At 42.0% G+C, this 26,481-nt stretch overlaps 2 protein-coding genes across 8 annotated transcripts in view; one reads left to right on the forward strand and one right to left on the reverse strand.

The window, feature by feature from the left end:
* ARHGAP26 (Rho GTPase activating protein 26) overlaps positions 1-9,075 on the forward strand; it is a 1,021,369-nt gene extending 1,012,294 nt beyond the window's left edge. For all 5 annotated transcript variants that reach the window (XR_011030516.1, XR_011030517.1, XR_011030518.1 and 2 more), the window contains one exon: positions 8,937-9,075. The gene's annotated coding sequence lies outside the window, so the exon portion shown is untranslated. The remainder of the gene's footprint in view (positions 1-8,936) is intronic.
* NR3C1 (nuclear receptor subfamily 3 group C member 1) overlaps positions 1-26,481 on the reverse strand; it is a 237,102-nt gene that overhangs the window by 64,230 nt on the left and 146,391 nt on the right. For all 3 annotated transcript variants that reach the window (XM_068277495.1, XM_068277493.1, XM_068277494.1), the window contains exon 3: positions 9,593-9,756. In XM_068277495.1, coding sequence (XP_068133596.1) covers positions 9,593-9,756 — 164 coding nt within the window. The remainder of the gene's footprint in view (positions 1-9,592; positions 9,757-26,481) is intronic.

A 26,481-nucleotide genomic window follows, 5' to 3' on the forward strand; every position in this document is an offset into this window, starting at 1 on the left:
GAAAGCACTAGTGCTCATGTTCGAGTTTGTGTTCAAGTGGTTTCGCACTTGGATTATACCGTTTCCTGTACACCAGTTCTGAATTTCTGAATCTAACTAAATGTGCACATTTTTAAATATATAATATGTACAAATCCAAGTGTTCATGTACTTAGTGTTTTTTATGATTAGGTTGTGAGAATAAGAAAACTTAATCATGAGTACAATGCTGGGAATGCACAATGAGTTTTTTTCAGCAGATTTACTGTTTCCGATTTCCCGAACATGTTTCTGATCGATTTCCATTCACTTCAGTGAAAAAAAACGATCAAAACCAGATTGGACCTGTCGGAAATTCTCTATCGAGCCATGTATGTGTCAAAAAAACTCAGTATATTCCCAGCATAAGAGAACTTAGAAATCCTGAATTTCTACAGACACAATTTCATCACTTGGGTGTAGGGCCTGTGGAGTCGGTACAAAATTCCTCCATCTCCGACTACTCAGGTTAGTATTCCACCGACTCAAGACTCCTCTAATTTGCATATTACAATCTTGTTCATTGAAAGTTTGTAACATAAAATGCATCTCTTAACTGCCAACACAGGAATTTCAAAGGGAACCTGAAGTGAGTAAAATTATTTAAACCAAACACACATGATGTAGCTGCAAAAGAATATTATATACTAAAGTCACTGCCAGTTCCTCTCAGAAGCTCACCATTTTCTTCTTACAGTCATCCCTTCCAGTTCTGACAATATTTTGTCAGAACTGAAATATAACAGTTGCTGTCAGTTATATATCAGCAGCTGTCAGTTACAACTGAATGTGCAAGGTAATGTTCATGTTTCCCTGTGGCTCAAGTGGGTGATATTACAGTTTAACAGCGTGCTGACCAGGAAGCTGTTAGGGGGTAACGGACATTTTTAAAATGGAGGACGGAGAATTCCATTGATCACAGAGGACAGACTTGACACAGGAGAGGAGAGAGAAATTGGGGAGTAGACTACACAGGAGGTAAGTATGATCTGTGCATGGCGATTTTGACTTTTTATTTTCAGTTCAGGTTCTCTTTAAAAGACAACTGAACTGAGAGGGATATGGATGCTGCCATATTTATTCCCTTTTAAACAATACCAGTTACCTGGCTATCCAGTAGGGATGCTCTCACAAGTAAATTTGGTTGACTTGATGGATGCTCTGGTTTTACTCGAAGGACGTATGTCTTTTTTCAAACCAAATAACTATGTAACTATGTAAATTTGAGTGCCTAAGTACTTGAATTTGTGATTTAAATAAGCATTAAATACGTGGACATAAGGGGTTATTTACCCATAAATCCGTGTCCTCCCTGCATTCTAAATAACTTGTACGCGTCCTAGTGGACGCGTTGCAAGCCTCGCCAACCTGCACTTCCTCCTTCCGGCTTGAAGGAGGAAGTGCGGGTTGGCGAGGCTTGCAACGTGTCCAATAGGATGCGTGCAAGATATTTGGAGCGCAGGGAGGATGCGTATTTATGGGTAAATAACCCCTTATGTTCCCGCCACACACCTGCAGTAATTAATGCTCAGTTCAATCACGAATCCGAGTGCTTAGGCACTCGAATTTGGTTGTGAAAACATCCCTACTATCCAGCTGATCCTCTGCCTCTAATACTTTTAGTCATAGACTTAGGCCTCGTTCACATCATACACGCTTCCCTGCACATTTGGAAGCGCGTATGACGTGGTAACATGTAAGAACGGCAAAGGGGTATAGACAGCCCTTTTGCCAATTACATCAAATGCTCTGCGCAGCAGTACGATGCGCTTGCATACTGCTGCATGCATTCTGCCCGCAGGCGTAGAGCTGACCCATTCACGGTCAATGGATGGGTTCAGCAGTGCATCGGGTAGAAGCGCAGATGGCGTGCGATCGTACACATTGCGCTCCGATTGCACGGCCATCTGCGCTGTATAGATGTGAACGAGGCCTAAAACTAGTCCTTGGTAAGAGTACTTGGAGAAGATACAGACAGGAACAAAGAACATCAATCAGGCCCTAGGCAATGTAACTGTGGGTACATGTAAGAGTGATGTGCAGGTACTCTGCAGGAGAATGAGGGGATTCTTCCTCCATTACACAATCCTCATGAACAATCTGAACCAGGTTTATGGGTGATAGACAAAACCTCTGTGTTCAATGTGCACAACATTCTCAGTGGATTCCCTGCAGCTCTGTGGGGAGAGCATATGTAGAGTATAGTAACAAAGTAAACCTGAGACAGATGAAAGTTTTATACATACCTGGGCTTCCTCCAGCCCCCTTCAAGCTAATCAGTCCCTTGCTGTCCTCCTCCGCCACCTGGATCTTCTGCTATGGGTTCCAGGCACTTGAGCCAGTCAGGTGCAGTGCGTATGCACACACTCCGCCGCCAGGAAAATACTACACCTGCACAGCACTATTGTGCAGATACAGAACGCTCCTGGCTGTGGAAGCGGCACACGGACAGACATCGCTGACTGGATGATTTACCGAGACTCATAGCAGAAGATCCAGGTGGTGGTAGAGGATAGCGAGGGAATTATTAGCCTAAAGGGAGCTGGAGGAAGCCCCAGGTATGTATAAAAGTTTTCTTTTCATCCATCTCAGGTACTCTTTAATTCGTAGTCACCAAACCAAATTTTAATAACATATCAAATTATTTGATTTCATGAGCAAAAGAAATGCATACATTTGCATAAACCAGCATCAACGCAGAATTATTTGCATCTCATTGACTATCTCTATTAGTGACACGGCTACACATCAGGTTTTATTCTTACAGCATAGATGTTATTTAGTATATATGTTACGGCCAGAACCTGAAGTGTGGCCACTTTGCGTTCTGGCCAGTCACTTCGGGTTTTGGCCGGCCAATGTGCGAAGTGGCCGCAGCGGAGCGGCCAATGTCAGAAATGTAATTACTACACTAAGCTACAATGTATTTTACGGCCGTCTCGCTGCGGCCAAATGTATAACAACTTGCTTAATTTCATTAAATATAGCCGGCGGCAATGTAATAGATGAAGCCGCCGGCTTTCGCACTGCCTCCTCTCCTCCTTCCCCCCCCCCCCCCCTTCTCGCCTCTCCCTGCCTCCTATACGATACGAAGCAGCCGGCGGGGACACGCGTGTCCCCGAGAGTCGTTCGTCGCGGCAGGGGAATCCTGCCGTTCCTGAAGAGCGGGTGCTCTGCTTCCCCTGCCGCGACGAACGACTCTCGGGGACACGCGTGTCCCCGCCGGCTGCTCCGTATCGTATAGGAGGCAGGGGAGGAGGAGAGGAGGCAGTGCAAAAGCCGGCGGCTTCATCTATTACATTGCCGCCGGCTATATTTCATTAAATTAAGCAAGTTGTTATACATTTGGCCGCAGCGAGACAGCCGTAAAATACATTGTAGCTTAGTGTAGTAATTACATTTCTGACATTGGCCGCTTCGCTGCGGCCACTTCGCACATTGGCCGGCCAGAACCCGAAGTGGCTGGCCAGAACGCGAAGTGGCCACACTACGAGTTCTGGCCGTAACATATATAAGAGATTCCTGTGTACACATCATATATACAGTCACAATCAGATGTGTATATCTGACTTTAAAAATACGGGGAGTGCTTTATTGAAGCAGCACAAGTAACTATTTTTTATTGGTTTATTTCATTTTTGTGGGCTAAGCACAGCTATTACTGTATATATAATTTATAATGACTATTATTTGAGAAATAGAACATTTTACCATATTTTCTATTTTAATTACAGTTTAAATTCATTAGGAGTCGGAGCATTTTCCCCCCGACTCCAGGTACCCAAAAATTGCTCAGACTCCTCGACTCTGACTCCACAGCCCTGCACCAGTGTGTGAACTCATACCCCAATAGTACAAAGCTCCACAGATAATACTGCCCGCAATACAAATAGGTTTGGTAAGATATCCCTATTGCATTGCATCATGGAAAAAGACATTGTTCAATGCTACTGCTTCCTTGCGAGAAAGACAACCAGTAATTTAATTACCCATCCTAGATACTGCTTGTATTAGTAACAGTCTCTCTGCATTATGCGCCCATGTATGCATCTTGTATGCATCTTACTTTGTACAGCACCACAAATGTGATATTTATGTTATATTATCCAGAATTATTAAATACACCTTTACTAAAAAATATCTAACAAGGCAGGTGTAAAAAAAAAATCAAGCACACATTTAAAACTAGACCCCACATTGTTCAAGCTAAACATCACAAACAGGCTAATTAAGTTCCAATATAAAAATGGATCATAAGAACAGCAGGTCTTGTTGTATGAGCATAATTACCCGCTTCACTACAGTCCTCAGCAGCGAGATCTGAGAGGCGGTAAAAGGATAGGGCGTATCACCCGGCATCAATGATAACCGGCGTATAAGACGACCCCTGACTTAAGATTTTTAAGGGTTAAAAAGTAGTTTTATATGTCAGAATATACAGTATATAAAAGGTAGCTTTAGATCGTATAGTACACTATGAGCCAAGTCACTTTTTCTCCTGAGTTTTCTGCCTTTTAAAACACCAGCATGCAAGACACATTTTTCATAAAGTTTTAGGTACATTTTCAATTGTAAAATACTTTAAAGTTATTTAAAACAGAACATGAAAATTATCTCCTAGGAGATAACTCAGGTGAAAAAAAATAATTGTATATGGCCCTATGTAGCATGCTAAAGTTTATAATAGAACCCTCTTAACAACGTAAGCAATCCAGGAAGATCATATCTATGGTGTAGATACTTTCCTCAGGCCCCAGAAATACAAGGGTAACTGTCCATTGCCTTGCATGTAGCAAATCTTATATTGGAGCTTTATCATCTGGCTTGTGTTTTTTAGCCCTGGCAAGTGCGCTTTGGTTCTGTGCGCATTTGTGGATTTTTTTTAATACTTATCTTATTCCTTAATTTTTAACGTTATTTTTTATTATTATTTATATCTAGTAACTGCGTGTGGATTTGACAAAGTAAAAACGATACAATTTATGGTAGATCAGGTCAATTATCAAGGTGTTTCAGATACCGATAGTTTAACTGGCCAATCATCTTGTACTAGATTTCAGCAGAAAACTTGTCCAATATTGATCACTCTGCTGCCATCCAAACATCACTTGGTTTCCACTCCCGCTGTTTAGGAAAAGGACAAGCCTGATCATACCGAATTAATAGTCTGCTATTAATCCCACTGTTTGATTAATTTAATGTATATGTTGAGTTGAATGGCTAATTTATTAACAGCATGTGGTGTATGCTACCATTAGACTGGAGTTTTTTTAGCCAGAATATAAGCTCTCCTGGTAGGTTCCCCTGCCTTTTTAGCCCCTGCATAGCAGCATAGGTTGCATAGACAGCATTTCCGTGCCTCAAAGCAATTAAACTTATAAGTTTGGTTAATATAGCATGATAGCTACTGCAATTTATTTATCTAATCGTGTTTTTACTTTTCATTGGATTATCAGTTTTTTGTTTTTTTTAAATTCAAATTCATTTGCTTCTAAGCAAGTCATTCTGACAAATGAAAGCATGGAAAGGACACATTAATTACCATTCCGCTGAGCCTTATATTTAACACTGTGTCAGTGCTAGCTGTGATAACACATAAATAACAGATTTACTGCCTAGATAGTAAAACCAGTGCAAGCAATTTGCAGACTGCACTGTTTAGCCTGAGATGAGAGTACATAAAACATGATAAATCCCAGCTGTAGCTTCAGATCTGCACATACCATAAGAACCATTTATGCGTTGCACTGGCAATTCACTATTGAGTGCACATGATTTCTTTCCTTGTAGTGAAAGCTAATGAAATCTTTTCATAAATTATCCCTGGCTTATTGTGGTTGGCGAGGGGCTTGTTTGAAAAACAATGGCAGCTCTGTTAGACAAGACATAAGCTCTCCTGTCTGATTCTGTTTAATATCTTGCTACACTTCCTGTATACATAATAAGCCCCATTATTAAGAGGAGAAAATATAAAAATCAATAACGTGACACGTGCACAGCATCATACAAAACCTGCCAGCGGCATTACAGCTGTCAAAAAAGGAGGTGTTTTTCCCCCCTCACATTTTTTCACAAAAACTTGAAACTAAATGTATTGTTAGATAAAGAAAACATCACAGTCTCTAAATTGTCATTAAATGTATATAAATTGTCAAAGTTACCCTCCATATCATCAGAGTGAAACCATGTCCCACTAAGTTAGCCACACAAGTAAATCACCATCTATTCAGATTAAGGTACCTGATGGCATAAATACCTAGAAGCACTCTATTACCAGCTTTAATGCTGGGAATACACGGGTCGATTCTGGCGCTCGATTCTGCGCCTGATTGTTTTGCCCGCTCAATTCCCTGATCTTCCGCTCGTTTTTCTTATCTTTTTTCAATTAACGTCAATGGTGAATCGAGCGGCAAAACGATAAATGGTGATCAGACATGTCGGAAATTATCTACCGGGCCATCTTAATGGCTCAGAATCAAGCTGTGTATTCCCAGCATCAAGTGCTGAAGGCTTCTCCTTATGAACCATGCGTTCTGGTTATGTAACACCAGGCTGTCCAGCTCAGCCATTCTGGCAACAGCAGGCATAGAGGAGAAAGGGTTAAAGAGGATTGGAAAAGGGGGATTCTGATTTTTTTTTTAACTTTATAAAAAATTTGAAAAAAATGTGAATAGGTGCAAAAAACATCCTACTGCAGGGGTCTCAAACTCAATTTACCTGGGGGCCGCAGGAGGCAAAGTCAGGATGAGCCTGGTCTGCATAAGGAATTTCACAATCGCGGCGCATTGCCGACTTTGCCCGCCCCTCTCACTCTTCCTTCACAGAGAGGGGCGGGGAGAGGCGGCGATCCGTGCGGCGATTGACGTCAGGAGGGGCAGAGCTGAAAGCTCTGCCCCTTCCAGAAAATGCCGGGCGGATTGCCCCCTGGGCGCTTTGGGGGCTCTGCAGCCTTTGTTTAGCGGCGGGGATGCAGCGGATTACTTTGGAGCACTGAAGCGAACTATAAGGAAGCTTTTGCCGGCGAGGGCCACAAAATATTGTATCGAGGGCCACAAATGGCCCGCGGGCCGCGAGTTTGAGACCCCTGTCCTACTGAGATGAGCGATATGACTTATCACCGGATTTCTGATGATAAAAACAACAAAAAATACACCCCTGCATTTAAATTCACTAAAACTTTTAAAGCGGACCTGAACTCAGAACTTTCTCTCTGTTCTAAAAGATAGGCAAGAGCATAATGACCTTTAACCACTTGATGACCACAGTGCTAAACCCCCTAAAAACCAGGCCATTTTTGCAGTACTGGGCTGTGCAGGCTTTTCAGCTTCCTGCACAGCCCAGCTATGGAGCCCTGCGATTGGACTCACCTCCTTTTTTGTCCCTAAGGGGACATGCTGCCGGAGGGGTCCGATCGATGCTGCCATTTATTTTTTCCCCAGTCTCTATGAGGCGCTCTCTCCCTCCCTCCCCTCCGATCCGTCCTGTTCCGCCTCTCATAGGCATCAGCCTATGAGAGGACGGCGCTCCCCGGCCAATCAGAGGCCGGGAATTGCCGATCTCGTACAGTGTTGCTGGGGACCGCAGCGCTGTACAGTTGTAAACAAAGGGGATTTTTCCCCCCTTTCGTTTACAAACAGCCTGCTAGACCGTCCTCCCAGTACATCCTGGAAGCGAGATCTCGCTTTCAGGACTAAAAAAGACTAAAAAAGAGAAAATGCTCACCGTGGCCATCTTGTGGCCAAATAGTAATACTAAATCTACATACACTTTTTAAAGCGGTTTAAAACACTGACATAATATTCAATAAAAATGTTTTCCTACTTTTTATATGCCATACGGTTATCATATTTGCTTTTGTGCATAAGTATTATTATTCATTTAGAAATTATAGGTGAACGTTCAAGCTCTGTGTGTAACCCTTCGATGCTGGTCTAGCAAAAAAAAAAAAATGCTGGTTGCATATAATATGCTGTAAATAATTTTTTAGAGTTAAGAAGACATGCTGGGTTCTATTCCGCTTTAATGAAATAAACCCATATTATGACATTTAACATTAACTGTTTACCTCCCACACAAAAATCAATTAATTGTGATAATTAGTGATAAAGTTATTGGCGAAAAAATGGTAGGTGAAAATTGCCCTAATGCATAAGGTAAAAAATCCCTGCGGGCTGAAATAGTTACCGGTAATTGTTGTGGCCAAGACTTTCAAACCTGTGCTATCTTGGCATTTCCTTTATCAAGAAAGTGTCGATTTCTGCAAACGGGAATGTCACTAATAGTACACACATTACTCAGTGTTGCCCATGACTCATGTATGAGTCGACCCCCTATACTTTGATTTAGTGAGTCAGACCTTAATTTCTAGACTTACACTCTAGTATTTACTGAAAATAAAAATATGAGACTTTTTCTTTTCTTCTAATGTTCTATTTGTTATCCGTAATACACGTACAATTCATCATACGTTTTTTTTTTCAGCTTCACTGACACTTTAATGCCATTCCAACGATAAAGGGATCAGGGTCCGTAGTTGAAATCTCCTGCATTCTATATCTAAACAGAACATTCAGGGACTCCTCAATTCTGTCCTTCAGTACAGAAATAAAAAACAGCATTTGTTGGTTTGTTAATGACAGTTCTCTTCAAACCATGCGTATCACTCATTTAGCTTCATCAACCCTTTTTCTGCCAAGATCCCACTTTCAAATTGCAGCTCAGATGGCCAAGACCTTTTTTTTTGCTTTCCATTTTTCACTTGTCATAAAAACAGACATTACAGATTCAAAGTTCATTAAAGATCTCCTGAACCATACATTTTCTAAAGGCAGATAGCATGTCAAATTAAAACATTTTACTATTAATTTAATACAGCCCACCATCATTGCACTAATGTTCAGTGAAATAATATTTTCCAGTACATGAGACTGCTGGGAACGAGGTCAGAGCTGGAGAAGGACTCGGAGCTGCGCAGCCACACTTGCGGCTATGAGAACGACGAAGCTATGAGAACGACGAAGCCGCGGCAGGACCTGGCGGCCATCTTCACTGGGGAAGCCAAGGACAGCCTAGAGGATCGGAGCAGGTCGGATCCGTGTCCCCCCCCCCCCCGGAGACTGGAAGTTGGACATGAGACACGGTGGAATGAAACGGGGGGGGGGGGGGGGGGGGGGAGGGCCAAGGATGGCGCCCCAAAGAATAATAAAATGCAATCGCTATTTAACTTTTTTTTTAGTTTTTTGCCTCGCAAGTCCTTTAACATTGTATCAAAGCGTCATCTTAGTTGCTGTCTCATGAAAAGATATAATAAAATATTTCAAAATATGTGAGCGGTGTACTCGCTTCTGTCAGATACTGTATACTGGTTTAGTGCATAAATCCAGTGACTACATAGCATCTGCAATTGAAAGTCACTTATGTACGGTGCATTTACTACAGAAGAACACACATTGTGCTCGCTGCAACAGAAAAGTTCAGACCATAAAACCTAGATGAGAAAGGAACGGTTATGCATTTGCTATACAATAAATCTTCTTGAAATATTTGCATGTATAGTAGTAATAAGTTATCTTACCTTCCACTGCTCTTTTGAAGAATACCTTACAGCTACCGCAGGTCAATACTCCGTAGTGACAGCCAGACGCTTCATCTGAACACACCAGGCAGAGCTTGGGAGGTGGTCCTGTGCTGGCAGAGGAACTGGACGGAGAAGGGCTCACATCAGGTCTCATTCCAGGACTAGTAAAGAAAATAAATTACAAATAATAATTAGTTCCATAATACAAAAGATTGAAAAGTTGAAGTTATATAAATCTGATAACATTTTACATTTTATTACATAAAATATGAGAAAAAACTGTTCGTAAAAAACACTTAGTGCAGTACCACTATACTATACTATATGGAATTCCTGAAAAGCTGTAAAAAGCCACTTGCAGGCTAAATGCACAGGAATCCATAGTATAAAATTCCATCTAACTGCACTTACAGAAGCCTGACACACAGACAGCTACATAAAAGAATTCAGTATTCAAACCTCCCAACATTTAAAGATAAGAAAGAAGGGTAAGACAAACCATTGCCACACCTCCATTCATGTCCCAGCCACACCCCTGGTTACACATACCACAAATAATCTATGAGCAAAATAATGCAAACTACACTGGTTCTTTCTGTCATCACTACTTTTCCTTTATAAATAACACCGGCTATACATCAATTTAGAGCATGGGATCACAAGGGGAAAAAAAATGGAATAGAGAAGTACATAAATTTAAACTGTTATGTACATCAGTTTTTAAAGAAGGACAGATGAGTGAGGCGGAGTTTTGATTTCAAAGAGGGACTTGTGCTTCTGAAGAAGGGAAAGTTGGGAGCTATGCGCTATCAAATGAAATTGGGCCCCCATAAAATATGACTCTGTTATACATCCATGACAAAACTGCTTTGTGTAGAGCAGGGACTTCAAACTCAATCATGTAAGGGACCACAATCTAGTACACAGTCTAAAGCCTCATCTACACGTGTAGATGAGGCTCCGATCCGGCGGCTCGATTAGCCGCCGGATTGCCTCTTCCGCATCCCCGCGCGTACCCGCCGCGTCCCCGCTCGCACGCCGGATACGATTCCCCGCTCGTCCCCACCGGCGCAGCTTATCTTCCGCTCGGTTCTCTGCCATTGTCCCCTCGCAGGGAATCGGTGTTGGGGGGATCCGCCCTGTCGGATCTTATCAATCGAGCCGCATCAGCAGCTCAATTGATAAGGAACATCGGAGCCTCATCTATGCGTGTAGATGAGGCTTGAGTTGTGGGCCAAATTGTCTATTCAGATTTAACATTTACTTAACAGTCTCAAATAAAGTAGTATAATAGCTATAGTGGCCATGGAAGAGGGGGGGCTGGATCCCTGCTCCTCCCCTTTCTGCAAAGTAACGCAGTGGTGCAGTTTAGCATTTACCTTCTCCAGTGCTGCTTCAGGTCTCCTCTGAATTTCCTGAGGCACATGCTCTATGTTGTATACCTCTGGCTCACATGAGGTAAGCTGGAGGTAAGGAAGTATAGAGCAAGCATGTAGCTGCCTGGAAGAACAGAAGAGACAACAAAATGCTGGAGGGGCTGTGGAAGGTATGTAGGTGTGTGTTTTATCAGCCATGATGGAAAGGCAGTGTGATAATGTTCTTTCACTGCTTACAGTGGCAAACATTTGAAGCTCTCAAGGGCCACATGAAATGGCAAGGAGGGCTACATACGGCCCGCAGGCCTTGAGTTCAAAACCAGTGGTGTAGAGATTACCAAAACATAAAACTAAGTTAATTAAGACTCGCAGCTTTGATCCTTCATTAGAATGAAAATTTACTGCAAAACTATTGGTCCACCATTTTGTCCTAAAGCTTACAAATCATTCAGTGTGACTCACTCACTAGGATAGGGTTGATTCCTGTGGACATGAATTCAGCTGTGAGACACAACACGGTACTGTAGTCATATACAAACCTTCAGCAAACACTACAGTGTATAAGAGTATTATCAGAATATACATTGTGGCATGCACAGGCAAAGGAGATTTTCCTGGGGCACTGTTGGGAGAGACAAGCTTTCCTTCTATGAACTGAGATCATTTCAATGAAAGTTATGTTGTGACTTGAAAATCCAGCACATTTGTCAGTGTGCATACCAGTTCATAATTATTCACGGATAGCCTGCCAGTTTATTTCCTGCATTAGTAACATGGAAACGTGTCGCTGCTGCCAGACGTCTGTAAAGCAGCACAACAATGGCAACTATTCAGCATTCCATATACTGTAGACGCTTTGCAAAAACTTTATTTACCATTGTCTACTTACTAGGGATTGTTGTAGACCTTTCAGTTCACCTGTGTTTACAACAATCAGTGACATGTGCAAACTACAATTATCAGAAGTGGATAGGCAGGATAGAAGAGTGGGATGAAAGTGCACAAAGTACTATAGGTCAGATGAGCAAGAAAGTAGGTAAGCACACTGAAGGGGTGGTTTGGAAGTTACAGGGTACTTGGATAGGACAGCTGCTGGAAAAGGGCAAAGGAAGGGAAGGCAAATTAGTGGGTGGGAACACATAGTGGTGGTGAAAAGACAATCCCATGTATTGCTCTAACATCAGTTGAATACAAAATAAGAGCAACATGTATAAATACATCAGAGGGCAATACGAAAGCTTGGCAGGTAAGCTTTTTGTCCCTAGGCGCAAAAGACAAGGGACATGATCCACATACAAAGAGAAAACAGTTTTTGCCATCTATTTAGAAAGGGGTAAATAAAACCTGGGATATGTGGGGGTTTGGGACTGCGATTTTTTTTTCTGAATCTGATTTCAGTTTGGCAGCATGGTTTTACTAAAGACAGGTCCTGTCTCACCAACATGCTCAGCTTTTATGAAGTGGTGAATGAAAATGTAGATCTTGGGAAAGCTATAGATGTTGTGTACTTAGACTTTGCAAAGGCTTTTGACACTGTCCCCATAATAGCCTGGAGCAGAATCTGAGGACACAGGGACTAAGGAAAATGTGTGTATGTGGATAGAGAACTGGTTAAGGGATAGAAAGTGAAGAGTGGTGGTAAATGGAAAATACTCAAAAAGGGAAGCTGTTAGCAGTGGGTACCTCATGGGTCAATACTTGGTCCAGTTCTTTTAAATGTATTTATTAATGGTGCAGTAGACTGATTACTACTAATAATGTAGCTAACTTTGCAGACAATACAAAATAATGCAGAATTATCAACACTAACATGGATAGTAACATATTACAACAGGGTCTTGACAACATGGCCATATGGGCAGGCACATGGCAGATTACATTTATTGGTTATAAATGTAAAGTCATGCCACTTGACAGACCAATGATAGAGCACCATATACATGGCATACAGCTGGGAACATCAGACCTGGAGAAGGACTTATGCTGGGTACACACGATATGTTATCCGCTCGATTTTCCACCCGATCTTTTTTTACCCTCGCTTATCTTATCTTCCACTCATTTTTCTTATCTTTTTCCATTCACTTCTATTAGAAATTGAGCCAAAAAACGATCGGAAGGAATATTGGACATGTCGGAAATTATCTATGAAACCCATCTATCGGGGGTAAAAACGTATGGTGTATTCCCAGCATTAGGAATACCGGTTGACAGGTTAAATAATTGTATACAATGCCAAGCAGCGGTAGATAAAGCAAATAAAATGGGAAAGAAAATCTAGAGATGCTGGTATACAACTTTCTCTGTATAAATCCCTTGAGAGGCCACATCTGGAGTATGGGATACAGTTTTGGGCACAAACTATAGAAAGGACATTGACCTTTTAGAACGGGTATAAAGACAGGCAACTAAATTAATCAGATAAGTGAAAGTGGTAAGCCAGATGAGGAGATTGTGTGGGGTAGTGGACAGGGTTGGTAGAGAACAAAACGGTTGTTGCTGTACAATGTTGGGTAAGGTACAGAGGATTGTGGGTGTAGAGGATAAGGAGTATACAGAGGTGGCAGGGTAGGTTAACAGACTAATATCTGTACTGTAGGAACTGAAGGTAGCAGTTTTTGATGACTGAAGGGTTAAATTAAAATACATTTTAAGATTATAAACTCACTGAGTAAAATGTTTCCTATGCTGACCACACAGCTTTACTTCTTATTTCCATTCCCTGCAGCACAACTGCCAGAATGATACAGAAAGCAACACATAGCCTCCACTCTCCTCTGGAAACATGTAATACAGCATGTGGCAGCACCAGCAGCTGATATGCAATGGGTTATGAAAAGCATAACCAGATGTGCAAAATATGCTGTGAGGATATACACAGAGATGGAATCTCCTAATTCTCACTAGCTAGCAGAATGAAAGCAATGTAAGACTGGCTTGCATTCCTTTTTTAATACAGGAGATGTTTAACATTTTCACTGTGTAAATGGTTAGATGCGAACTTATTCTCCAGTGATTACATCCACAAAATAATCTTTGGAGATTAACCACTTCAGCCTACAGGGTTGAGATTTTTTTTACATCTGAGCAACTTTCACCTCCCATTCATTTGCCAATAACTTTATCACTACTCATCACAATGAATTGATCTAGATCTTGTTTTTTCCGCCACCAATTAGGCTTTCTGTGGGTGATACATTTTGCTAAGAATTAATTTATTCTAAACTCATTTTAACAGGAATATTAAGAAAGAAATGGAAAAAAATCATTAATGCTCAGCTTTTGCCCATTATAGTTTGAAATTAATACATGCTGCCATAATTAAAACCTATGTATTTTATTTACCAATTTCTCCCGCTTATTACACCATTTAAATTATGTCCCTATCACAATGTATGGCGCCGATATTTAATTTGGAAATAAAGGTGCATTTTTTCAATTTGCACCCATCACTATTTAGAAGCCCATAATTTAATAAATCATATTGATATACTCCTTTGACATGAATATTTAAAAAGTTTAGACCCCTAGGTAACTATTTATGGTTTTTTCTTTTTTTATTATTGTAATTTTTTATTTTATTTTTTATTAAAACTTGTATGTGGGTATTTTTTGGTGTTGGAGGTAAACAGGGGATTGTAAATGTTTCAAAATGTATTTATTCAATGTTAAGTGTTTTTTGGTGTAGTTTGCTATTTGGCCACAAGATTGCCACAGTCAAAAAGTCCTGGGAGCGATCGATCTCGCTCCCAGGAAGAAGCTAGAAGCAGGGGAACTTTTTGATCTCAGAAAAGCCGCAGCGTCTGAATAGACGCTGTCGGCTTTTCTCCGGGGGGTTCCGATCAGTGAAAGGGATTTAGAATCCCCTTCATTGATCGCTGGGCTAACGGCCCCCAGCAGGAGCGCGCACAACCCGCGGGAGTGCGCGCAGCCTAACTGGCCGAAAATTTTCGTCCAGTTAGGCTGAAGTGGTTAATAACCGGTTACTCTGCACCAAAGGAGTATATGAATTGCAAATTTGCCCACCTGTCCCTCTCCAAACATACCCTTTCAAAGGAGCGCTGTAAAAACCGCGCAGGACATTTGGGCACAACCGGCGCCATCATAGGCCGTAATAGGAATTGTGCCTCTGACAGGGCTCAGTGAGTAATTTGGGGGTCGTCAAAAGACAGAGCACAAATTAGTACAAAAACACTGTAATTTGTAATAGCTGAAAGCTGAATTACATCATTCCCCACTATCCATGGATATTGGAGAAAAGATAAAGATTTCTGGTGGGAAAGGTGGTATCAGCTACTGATTAGAATGAAGTTCAATCCTTGGTTAAAGCAGACCTGAACTCAGAACTTCCTTTTTGCTCTAAAAGATACACAACGGCATAATGGAACAGCATAATGGCAGCCTGTACGGGGGAACCCAGCACCACCTAATAGGTGAGATTCTTCCAAATAGGGCTTTAGCCCAACCTTAATAGACATGTCACAGAGTGCGCTCTACTTCACTTTTGTCTTTTCATAGATGTGCTCTGTCGCACAGAAAGCAGCACCTATCTTCCCTACACACTCACAGATCACTATCTAAAGGTTACTAACCCTAGAACGCCCTTCTTATTTAGCAATAGCATAATTAACCTTTAAAGAAAAAAACTTTTTTTATAAATCTGCAGTGTGTCTACTTCCTGCTTTCATGGAAGCAGACATATGGTTAACATCCCGTGTTTACAAATTAGCCGCTCTGCCATGGCAGAGGAGATTCCTGTGCTGACACAGCTGTAGAGAAAAAATTACAGTGGTGATTAGTCACAGATGAGGGAGAATCAGACAGGCTAAACTCTCCAAATAAATATAGCGTGCATTTCTCTAGGTTTTCCTACTTTGCTGTGCAAAAGTTCAGGTCTACTTTTAAGTTTCTCTTTAAAGGGGCACTATGACGAAAAATTGTAAAATTTAAAATATGTGCAAACAGACTAATAAGAAGTATGTTTCCTCCAGAGTAAAATGAGCCATAAATTACTTTTCTCCTATGTTGCTGTCACTTACAGTAGGTAGTAGAAATCTGACAGAAGCAACAGGTTTTGGACTAGTCCATCTCTTCATGGGGGGTTCTCAGGGAATTATTTTCAAAAGCACTTAGTGAATGGCAGTTGCCCTGTCCAACTGCCAAAAAACTGTGTAGCGATCAGGGAGGCTGGCCAGCATCATTGTTTAAATCCTTTTAGGGAATATCTTTATAAAGAATAAAGGCCATGCGGAGAATCCCCTATGAAGAGATGGACTAGTCCAAAACCTGTCACTTCTGTCAAATTTCTACTACCTACTGTAAGTGACAGCAACATAGGGAAAAAAGTAATGTATGGCTCATTTTACTCTGAAAGAAAATACTTCGTATTTGTTTGTTTGCACATATTTTAAGTTTTACAATGTTTAGCCAGTGCCCCTTTAATGATTAAAAGAAAATCAAAAGTCAGGGAAGGACTCAAAAATCCACGTGCTACTAAATTCAGCATGGGGGCAACGATTATCACAGAGAATATCAGTTAACAGATTATCAATATGTACAAAACTTGGGAAAGGAGTGGCAGGTGGTTATGTTTACCAAATGATAAATGCCTAGGAAAAAGTCCTTCTTGCCAAAACTTCACAATGATGCTAGAATAAGTACAGCAATGCTTAATAACAAAGGTTAATATTTCTACCGTTTAAAGCAGCTGAAACAATCACATGACATTGCACTTTGCCTTACCCAATATACTTGACATTATTTAGCATGTGAAGAGACAGCAAGCGATTTAAAAAGCTAAAAATAAATTATTAAATACCACAGTATCCCAGGGAGCCGAATCTAATTTTGGCTTTGGCATCTTCAGCGGGCACTCCATCGAGCAGACATCAGATAAATGACAATATTTACTGGGCCACGAGCAAAGGTGCCAGATTCAATACTGTCTGTGGACTTTGTGCCAGTGGTAAAAATAATGCAACACAAGTAGTTATTGCAATAGACAACCAAAGTACACAATCAAGGCTCCAATAAGGATTCTGTGGCTTAGTGTGGGGGAGGCAAAAATTCAGATCATCACAGTCATTTGTTCAGAGAATTACTGATACAGTATGCTACAGCTAAAGCTGCACATCTGTAGCTATAAAATATCACTGATTTAAAAGCTGCCAGCATTATTACGAGAACAAACAAAAGTACAACTAGAAAAAAGGTATTTAATTTTATCTATAACAAGTAAAACTGCAGACCCCAACAGTTTTGCAAGTGACCAGGAAGGAGTAGGAAAAATACACATTTGTAAAGTTATATGAATCTGTAGAGAAATGCAATATTTATCTGTCCACTGATAAAGACTTTGGCAGATGTCGTTCAAAACGCACAAAATTTGCCAGCACCAAAAAAATCAACTGAGAGAGAAACAGTGAGGTAAGGCTTCCATTAAGGTTAAAATGCTGGAACGTTCAAAGGGTCATTGTCTTTTTTTTTTTTTCATCCAGAAAGGCAGATATGTCAAAGCTCTGTTTACAAATCAGTCTTAAAATTAAGCCCTTAAACTGAATATAAAAATATGAAACTCACTAAGGCTTCTTGCACACAGGGACGTTACAGGCGCACGTTAGTGCAGCCTGTAACGCTCCCCCAACGCACAGCAATGTAACACAAGTGGGCTGTTCACACTGCACACGTTGCGTTACATTGTAACGCAGCAAAGTGCTACATGCTGTGCGTTCTACGCGGCTAAGCCGCGTTAGACTGTTTGCACATGCTCAGTCATGTTGGGGAGGAGGGGAGAGCAGCCGGGCACATGGCGAATTAATATTCACTGCACTCAGTGACGTGCAGTGTTTACTTCCTGGAGCGGCCGCTCTGTGCGGTGATTGGCCGGCGGGACCACGTGATGCTGCATGCGTCCAAGAGTACGCATCACGGACGCCAGAGTGAGCTGCACAACGCGGCTCACTCCAACGTCCACACCAGAGAGCACCAGGCGTTGCGTTAGGGGCACGTTATGTGCCCTATAACGTCCCCTAAACGCAACGTCCTGGTGTGTTACTAGCCTAAAGGTAAATTACCTTTAGTAAAACGCATTCAATAGCATCTAATAAGTTTATTTTTCATTCTGTTTTGCTCTAAGAGGATGTCCAGAGAAAGCAACAGAATTTCTTCAAGCAGTCTGTAAACTCTGTTACTGGGTACTTCTGTATACCACAATTATTAAAATATCTCTATATTGCTAGTCCCAGGGATACACACGGCTTCATTTACTTTAGTATGATATTGAATGCTGACCACTCTTAAGCATGGTACACACCATGCAATTTTCACTTCAAGCGGACCTGAACTCAGAACGTCTCTCGGCTCTAAAAGATACAAAACAGCATAATAACCCTTATACAAAAACAGGTCTTTGTTACAGCTGATACAAATCCTGTAACTACCAGTAATCAGCCTGTGCTTTCAAATGAGCTTGTCTGGCATCTCTGCTGTAGCAGTAGGGTGACAAAAGGGAGGGATCAAATTACAACTTGTAATTAAACAAAAATGAAGGGGAATTAAACAGGCTAAACTTTAAAAATACATATAGGGGGCATTTCTCTCTGCTTTCCTTCTGTCCTCTGCAAGAGTTCAGGTCCACTTTCAGATCCTATTTCCAATAGAGAAAGAAAAAAAAATAGCCTAGTGATTGTGGCTTCCAAGCTTGAAATCGTTCTCTTTCTTGATTGGAAGCAGGTTGGACATGCTGGAAAATATTGATTGAAATACTGGCTATCGTTTTATGTGTATGTCCTTTCAATAAATCTTGATTAATAGTTAATCGGAAAAATGATCAGAAATCGGATCAGAAATTGAAAAAAAACCAAAACCATACGTTTGTACACCAGCTTTCTTCTATATCCAATCAATGCCTAAAGATCGATCTGATCACTCGCTCGAATAGAATCTGAAGTGAAAATTGCATGGCGTGTACCAGGCTCTAGTGATAAATATGAGCTTGTGGAAAGGAAAGAGGCAGGGTGGGAAGTGAAAGATTCATGCCAACAGACATTTATCACCTATGACATCTTTAGAAACCAGATATGCATCTCAGCGTCTCAGACAACAAGAGGTGTTGCTGAATGTAACTTGACCCAATCAAAGCCCCTTTTTGCAATCGAATCCTTTTCATAAAAAAAGAAGATGAAAAATAATAGACGACAAGTCTCATTAAATCCATATAATGGGCTCCACAGTTAAGCCTCGTACCCACATACAAGGCATGTCACCCAGTGGAAGCAGGTCCCCCAATCCCACAGGTGATATTGCAGGGCCAAGGCTGTACAGACGCGTTATTAGCACACAGGCTAGCACAGTGTTCTTTTGTTATGGGGGGGGGGTCACTGGGTGGTGTAGGAGTGATGTAGTGCAGTGGGCAGAGTGAGTGAGGAGAACAATGCTCCAACCTCCAACCAGTGCTAGGCCAAATCAATCTGCCAGGCTGACTTGCTGGCTGTGGCATCAGAGCATCAGGGGCCCTTGATGCGAGATTTTCTGCAGAGGGGGTCATTGTCAACCATGGGCACAGAGAGTTTAGCATTTTATGGCCTGTACTCATAAAACAAAGAACAATGATAGAGTAATATGGAATTGTCTAAATATGAGAGATAGATGCACATGTAAGCGTAAGCTGATAATATGCAATGCTGGGCAGAGCATATGTGTGGAAGGCTATCTATGCGTATCACTGATGCAACTGGCTGTAATCTACACAGCTACATGACAGCAAGTTCTAAAATATTTTTATGTGCATCTCTTCCAAAAAATACAGTCAATAATGTATCTGTCATCTCTATTTGTTTTCTTTGGTGCACTAAAACAACCATAACTAATTGGCATTCATCTTAAAGGACCCCTATCGCAAAAATGTAGGCAGTTAAAATCTGGCAGAACAGAAAGGTTTTGGGCCAACCCATCTCTTCTTGGGGAATTCTCAGGGTTTCCTTCGTTTTCAACAGCATTTGCTGAACAGCAGTTGCAAAGTCTAACTGACAAAATAGTGTGAGAGTGAGTAGGAAGGCTGGCTGGTATCTTACTATTTTGGCAGTTAAACTGTTGTTCAGGAAATGCTGTTGAAAACAAAGACAACCCTGAGAATCCCCTATGAGGAGATGGACTGGTCCAAAACCTGTCGGTTTTGTCAGATTTTAACTGCCTACTTTTTTCGCGATAGTGGCCCTTTAACCTCCCTGGCGGTAAGCCCAACATCAGGTCGGGCTATGCGCGCAGGAGGATTTCTCAGGCCTTGCTGGGCCGATTTGCATAATTTTTTTGGGTACACACAGCTAGCAATTTGCTAGCTGCGTGTACTTCCCGATCGCCGCCGCACCACGCCGATTCGCCACATGTACTGTGCAAGGAGTTCAGAGAATTGCAGGAGGATGGTATACCTGACCTCTGCCTTTAGCTTTTACTACTACTAAAAAGGAATTAATATAACAACTTCTTATGATAAACAATGCAACGTGCAAGTTATGCTAGAATACATAATTTATTATTTCAGATGGTGTAACCCTTCCCGAAGTTGGATTTTCTGGATTATAGAACGTTGCATCTATTCCTAAAACAATTGTGTGTGGCAAAATGGATGCAAAGCAGTATGTTTAAACATTTGGCATGGAGTTGCAATTCCTTTCTTTGTACTTAGAGGGATCTCCTCTGTACTGATGAGCACTTCTGGAAAATGACCATAACTGTGTTATTATGATGAGAACATAATGAGTGTAGTACATTACAACATCAACAGCCAGGATTGCAAGAGCGTTGCAAACATATTACTAAAGTAAGATGTCAAACATATATGGCATGTGTATGCAGGAAAAAAACAAATCCTTTTTTTTTACTTAAAGAAAAAACTTTTAAAAACAAAAAAAAAACAAAAAGCACATTTGAAGTGAGAGGGATATGGGGGCTACAATGTTTATTAAGCAATGCAAAATGGCTGGCTGTGCTGCTTATCCTCTGCCTCTAAAGGTGAGTACACACATCAGATAAAAGTCTTTGGAAAATGAAAGATCACAGACCAATTTTACCCCCTTCCATGTAGTATGAGAGCCATACTCTACACAGTCTATTCTTTTAAGCTGAACGCCCCATCAGAAAAAAAATCTTTGCAAGATGCTGCACACAAAGATGCTGTACAGACACAAAAGATCAGTATCTGCAAAAGATCTGTTCCTGCCAAAGATCCGTTCCTGCAAATTGCATTCATAGTCTATGAGATCTGCAGATCATCATACACACCTTGTTTAACGGACATTCATCTGCAGATCAGATCCACCAGGATGGATCTTCAGATAACTGTCTGATCTGCAGATGAATGTCCGTTCAACAAAGTGTGTATGAGTCTGCAGATATCAGACTATAAATGCAATTTGCAGGAACTGATCTTTTGCAGATACTGATCTTTTGCATGTGTGCAGCATCTTGCAAAGATTTTTTTTGGAGTTCAGCTCAAAAGAATAGACTGTGTAGGAATGGCTCTCATACTACATGGAAGGAGGTAAAATTGGTCTGTGATCTCTCATTTTCCAAAGACTTTGATCTGATGTGTGTACCCACCTTAATACTTTAAGCCATAGACCCTGAACATGCATGCAGGTCATATGTTTCGGACTTAAAGAGACACTGAAGCGGGAAAAAAAGCCCTGATATAATGATTTTTATGTTTAGTACAGCTAAGAAATAAAACCTTAGGAGCAGAGACATAAGCCTAATATTGTTTCCAGTGCAGGAAGAGTTAAGAAACTCCAGTTATCTATGCAAAAGAGTCATTAAGCTCCACGACTTTCAAAGTCGCAGAGAGCTCTGTCTTCCAAAGAGTGTTATCTCAACTGTCAGTCACTGTAACTTCTTTTTCTCTGCAGGAGGACAGTTCAATAGTTCACTGGCCTACTCTGTAAAACAAATTTAGAATGCTGAGTAGTGTGTAAACTGCAAATATTAGAGAATGACGCAATGTTATAAAAAATACAATATAACTGAAAATAAAAAATATGAGAGTATTTTCTTTGCTACAAATGTTCTAGTAATTATCTGCACTACACAACCAATTCATTATACTTTTTTTTTTTTTCGCTACAGTGTCTCTAAGTCTGACTGGATTAGCTGCATGCTTGTTTCTGGTGTGTGATTCAGACATTACTGATGCCAGAAAGATTAGAAGCACTTCCAGGCAACTGGTATTGCTGCAGGCTCTTTCATACAGACAGCTGAAGGTGGTGAATTCACCGCCTGTCAGCTGCAGTTTTGCACTGACCAGGCGCTTGTTAGCAACAGAAGACAGGCGGCCCCTCTGAGTCATCTGAACATGGTCACAAATGCCATTTGTGGATGGTAGACGGGACACCGAACTGCCTGATGAGCACAGTTCAGCCTCCCATGTGAAAGATGCCTTAAGGGCTCTTTCACACTAAGACGTTGCGTTTGATGCAACGTTAAGGTCGCACAACGTGCCCCTAACGCAGCGCATGTAGGTTAAAATTTAGGCTATTCAATTGATAGAAGCACTTAAAGTTAATTGAAGCTGGTGTCTTGCGCACAAACATATCATATTTAGTAGCAGAGGTTTAGGCATCTGCTGTCATTTAAAATGTATAGCATTACATACTACATGGGTTCTAACTTATGCCCAGGCCTCACTAACAGTACATGCTGCAGGGATCTCAGCTCAGTCAGTATTTTATAAGCTTGTGTTCCCCAACACAAGTGAGCAGATTTATTTGCATTTTTACTTAAATTATATTCAGAATTCCAGTCAGAGGACTTTTTGGACTCTTTTAGTCCTTAATACTTTCCTAGTGGTTCTGGGTCACCATGAGCTATATGGGTACTCTGACAGAGATGTGTTTATTGGTGCCTATAAAACTTGGAAAGCCAGTTATGGGGAGACAGCTATACCTGCATTGCAGGCGTTCCAAATTAGATCTCAATGGAGAAAATGTGCATGCTGCTATATTATTTAGGTATGCAATATGTGGCTGGATAGTGTTCTGGTTAAAGACACCAGGAGTCAGGAGACCAGGGTTTGAATGCATGGGCAAGACTCCCTAACACTCTAGGGTGGCCTATTGAGCACATCGTTAGTGGCTGCTGCTCTTAAAGGAGTCATCGGGGGAAAACAGGTAAAATAAGTGGTACTTAACGGGGGCTTCCTCCAGATCCAAGCTCCCAGGACGTCACTTGCCGCAGCTGTACTACTGCCGGAGCGGACTGCGCCTGCGCAGTCCGCTCCGGCCCACGTGGCGATGTTAGACAGTGACGCTCGCGCAGGCGCAGTACAGAGCGACCTCCAGGTCGCTCTGACGTCATCGCCGGGACGGACCTGCGGCGAACGGCTGCGGGCAGAGCTGTGGCGAGGGACATCCTGGGAGCTTGGAGCTGGAGGAAGCCCCCAGTAAGTACCACTTATTTTACCTGTTTTCCCCTGATGACTCCTTTAAGTGCTTTGAGCCCGACAGTAGAAAAGCGCTATACAAATATATGAGAGAGAGATACACCTCAAACCAGCAGTGAAGATCTGGCTGAAAGTCTTTGACAGTGTCATCACCCCAATCCTACTCTACGGAAGTGAAATATGGGGCCCCATCACCTACCCAGACCAATCAAAATGGGAATCTAGCCCCTCAGAAATATTCCACCTGGAATTCTGCAAACACCTCCTCCAGGTCCATCGGAGTACCTCAAACAATGCCTCCCGAGCAGATTCCCACTACTGCTTGAGATACAGAAGAGAGTGTTGTCCAATTGGGCCCACCTACAGAGCAGCAGGCCTGACTCACCCCACTACAAAGCCATGCTGCACAATGAAGACCAAGAAAAGCCATGTGCCCTGAAAGAAGTGGTCAACTCTCTGCTCCCTCCAAACTACGATCCACAAGTCCTATCAAGAGTCCAGATAAAGCACACCCCAGCCAAGAGCAAAGCGGACTATGTAGATAAATGGAGGAATGAAATAAAACAGTCCAAAAAAAAAATCACCATATACCAGTCCCTACAGAGAATACACAATAGCCCCATACCTGGAAAATCTCCAAAACGCTCAAGAGAGGAAAATCCTGAGCGTCTACAGACTAAGTGCTCACAACCTCGAAATAGAGTCTGGGAGACACAGACAGACATACAAACCCAGGGAGGAGAAACTATGCCAATATTGTGAGCAGAAGACACTCGAGGACAAGAATCACTTCCTGCTGCATTGCCCCAAATATACCGCTACCAGGGAAACCTTCTGTGACGCAGTCGATATGACGTATCGAATGCGTCATGGAGTTACGAACGCCAGTTCTTCGCAAACCAACCAAACTGACAGTTGTTGGTTTAAAATCCCCTTATTTTTTCTCTTACTCTCTGGCTGCTAACAAATCCTGGCTCTTTGGTAGCTTCTAATTACAAAACTTTGCACCTACATGGGACCGGGTGTTTCCTGGCCTTATGTGGCCCCCTAGAGAGTTTATAAGCTCATCCATCAGATGAAGGGTAGATATCAGTTGACAGAAGCTCATAAATTGTAGCTTTCTCCAGTCTGATCGGCCCCAGTCTCAGCAGGAGATCTGACACCTAGGCTGCTCCCTGAGCTTCAAAAGACTTCTGACCTTAGGAAAACCTTTTTTCTGATCTCACAAATATGAAATCCATCTTTTGTCATAAAGATGACTTTCCAAATAGGCAACGGCCTTTAGAACCCGCTTATTATGAAATTCGGAACAAACCACACAATTGGATGTTCCCGAATTAAAGGTAAGCCCTGCCAAAGCAGAGATATGCATTTTGGGGTCACCGTTCACTCTAAACCCCCCAAGTTTGGTATCAACGTTCTTGATAAATTCTGACAAACCTAAAAATGTTATTAGATTTAACATAACTTGTACGGTTTGCAGATGAGCACACCTATCATGATTCAGGTAAATTCTTGTTTCTATGAGAGGGGCAGAGACCTCCTGCTGCAAAGAGGTGTGTGATCCACGCCCCCTAACCCCTCCTTGCTGGAGTGGGGGCTATAACCACAGAGAGCCCAGATAGCTCTGGGTCCTTTACCTTTCATCTGATGCCTAGTAACATCCTGGCAGCCCGCAAGGACACGGGCCAAAACCTCCATCTTGGAACTATTTCTAACAAAGGCTTGTTGGCCGCATGGCAACCGCCATTTTGGACATTACGCCAAAGACTTGCGATTGCCGCATGGACTACCAATAACGGTATTTGAACTGTATATATTCGGACATTCTGTTTCTTTTCATCTCTTCTCTCTGTCAAATCAATCTGTTCTAAAATAAGCTGTGTGTATGTAGTTTAGAAATAAACTAACGATTTTTATCGTTCAGTCTTGTGCCTTTTCTGGTCATCTGATTGCTGCTATAACGAATCTGCCCTCTGCAGAGTCAGTCATACTACCGCATTGTTTTATTACTTGCTTATAACTTGTTGATTTGCTAGCTAGGTTGTAAATAACCGTTTCTTCCTTTTAGAATTAGCTAGTACCAGATTTCCTGTGGGAAATCGATAACTTTCGTTTCTCGATTGTAAATACAATTCGAGATTGCATCATATAGGGACCCAGTAACCTTTCTTTAACGTCACATTGCTCACAGTCTTTAAGCCGTCGGAAGTGACTATTCCCCGAACGGTGACTGGAGCGTGTTGAACGTGATTGGGCTGGCTACCATATTATGATAGCGGGAGTCTCTTTCCTCCCTACAGAACGCGAGAGAGTGGTGGCAGTGTATTTACCCGATTTCTAGCGCGAAATCGATATTTTTAGTTTACGGATTGTATATACAATCAGAATTGTACATGTATGGGCACCTCCAACCAATCGTAACCGTTTACTACGCACACAGTGAATTTGCCTCCAGCAGTCTCTAGTGCATGAGACCTGCATGGCAACAGTGGCCTAGTAATACGGGATTGGTGAGTGATTGTCCCATTACATATTGTCGGCAGTTGCGCGACCAATCTTTATTGTCAGTCTGTTCACCGTACTTCCTGCGTATGCTAACGGGAGCAGATTAGACGGGATTGGCACGCTCTGTCGCCTTTTCTTTCTTCTACCTCTGACGATCCAGCAATCGGTCTCGTTGTCAGTCTGCGCCCGTACTTCCTGCGTACGCTAACGGGAGCAGATCTCGACGGGATCGCGGGGCTGTATCGTCACGCCTTCTTTAAGAAACTGATGGAATTATTTTCAGACTTTCACACATTAGAGGATGAGAGAAAACACTGCATTCTACTAGGAGAAGAGAAATCCACAGTGACAATCGCTGCACACTATGTCAGAGCATGCCAGAGACAGAGGAGTATAAATTAACTGTAAACGCTCGCCCCTCCCCCCCCCCCAAAAGAAAATGTCCATGAACTGCTAACTTACTGCACCCCACCCCATGTCCCCCATCAGAGCCGGCCTTTGGGGTTGGCAAGTGGGGCAATCGCCCCAGGCCCCGTGCCAGAAGGGGCCCTGCACCCTATGCAGCGGTGGGG

The sequence above is a fragment of the Hyperolius riggenbachi genome, chromosome 3 (genome assembly GCF_040937935.1).
Source record: "Hyperolius riggenbachi isolate aHypRig1 chromosome 3, aHypRig1.pri, whole genome shotgun sequence".
In the NCBI taxonomy this organism is placed as follows: Eukaryota; Metazoa; Chordata; class Amphibia; order Anura; family Hyperoliidae; genus Hyperolius; species Hyperolius riggenbachi.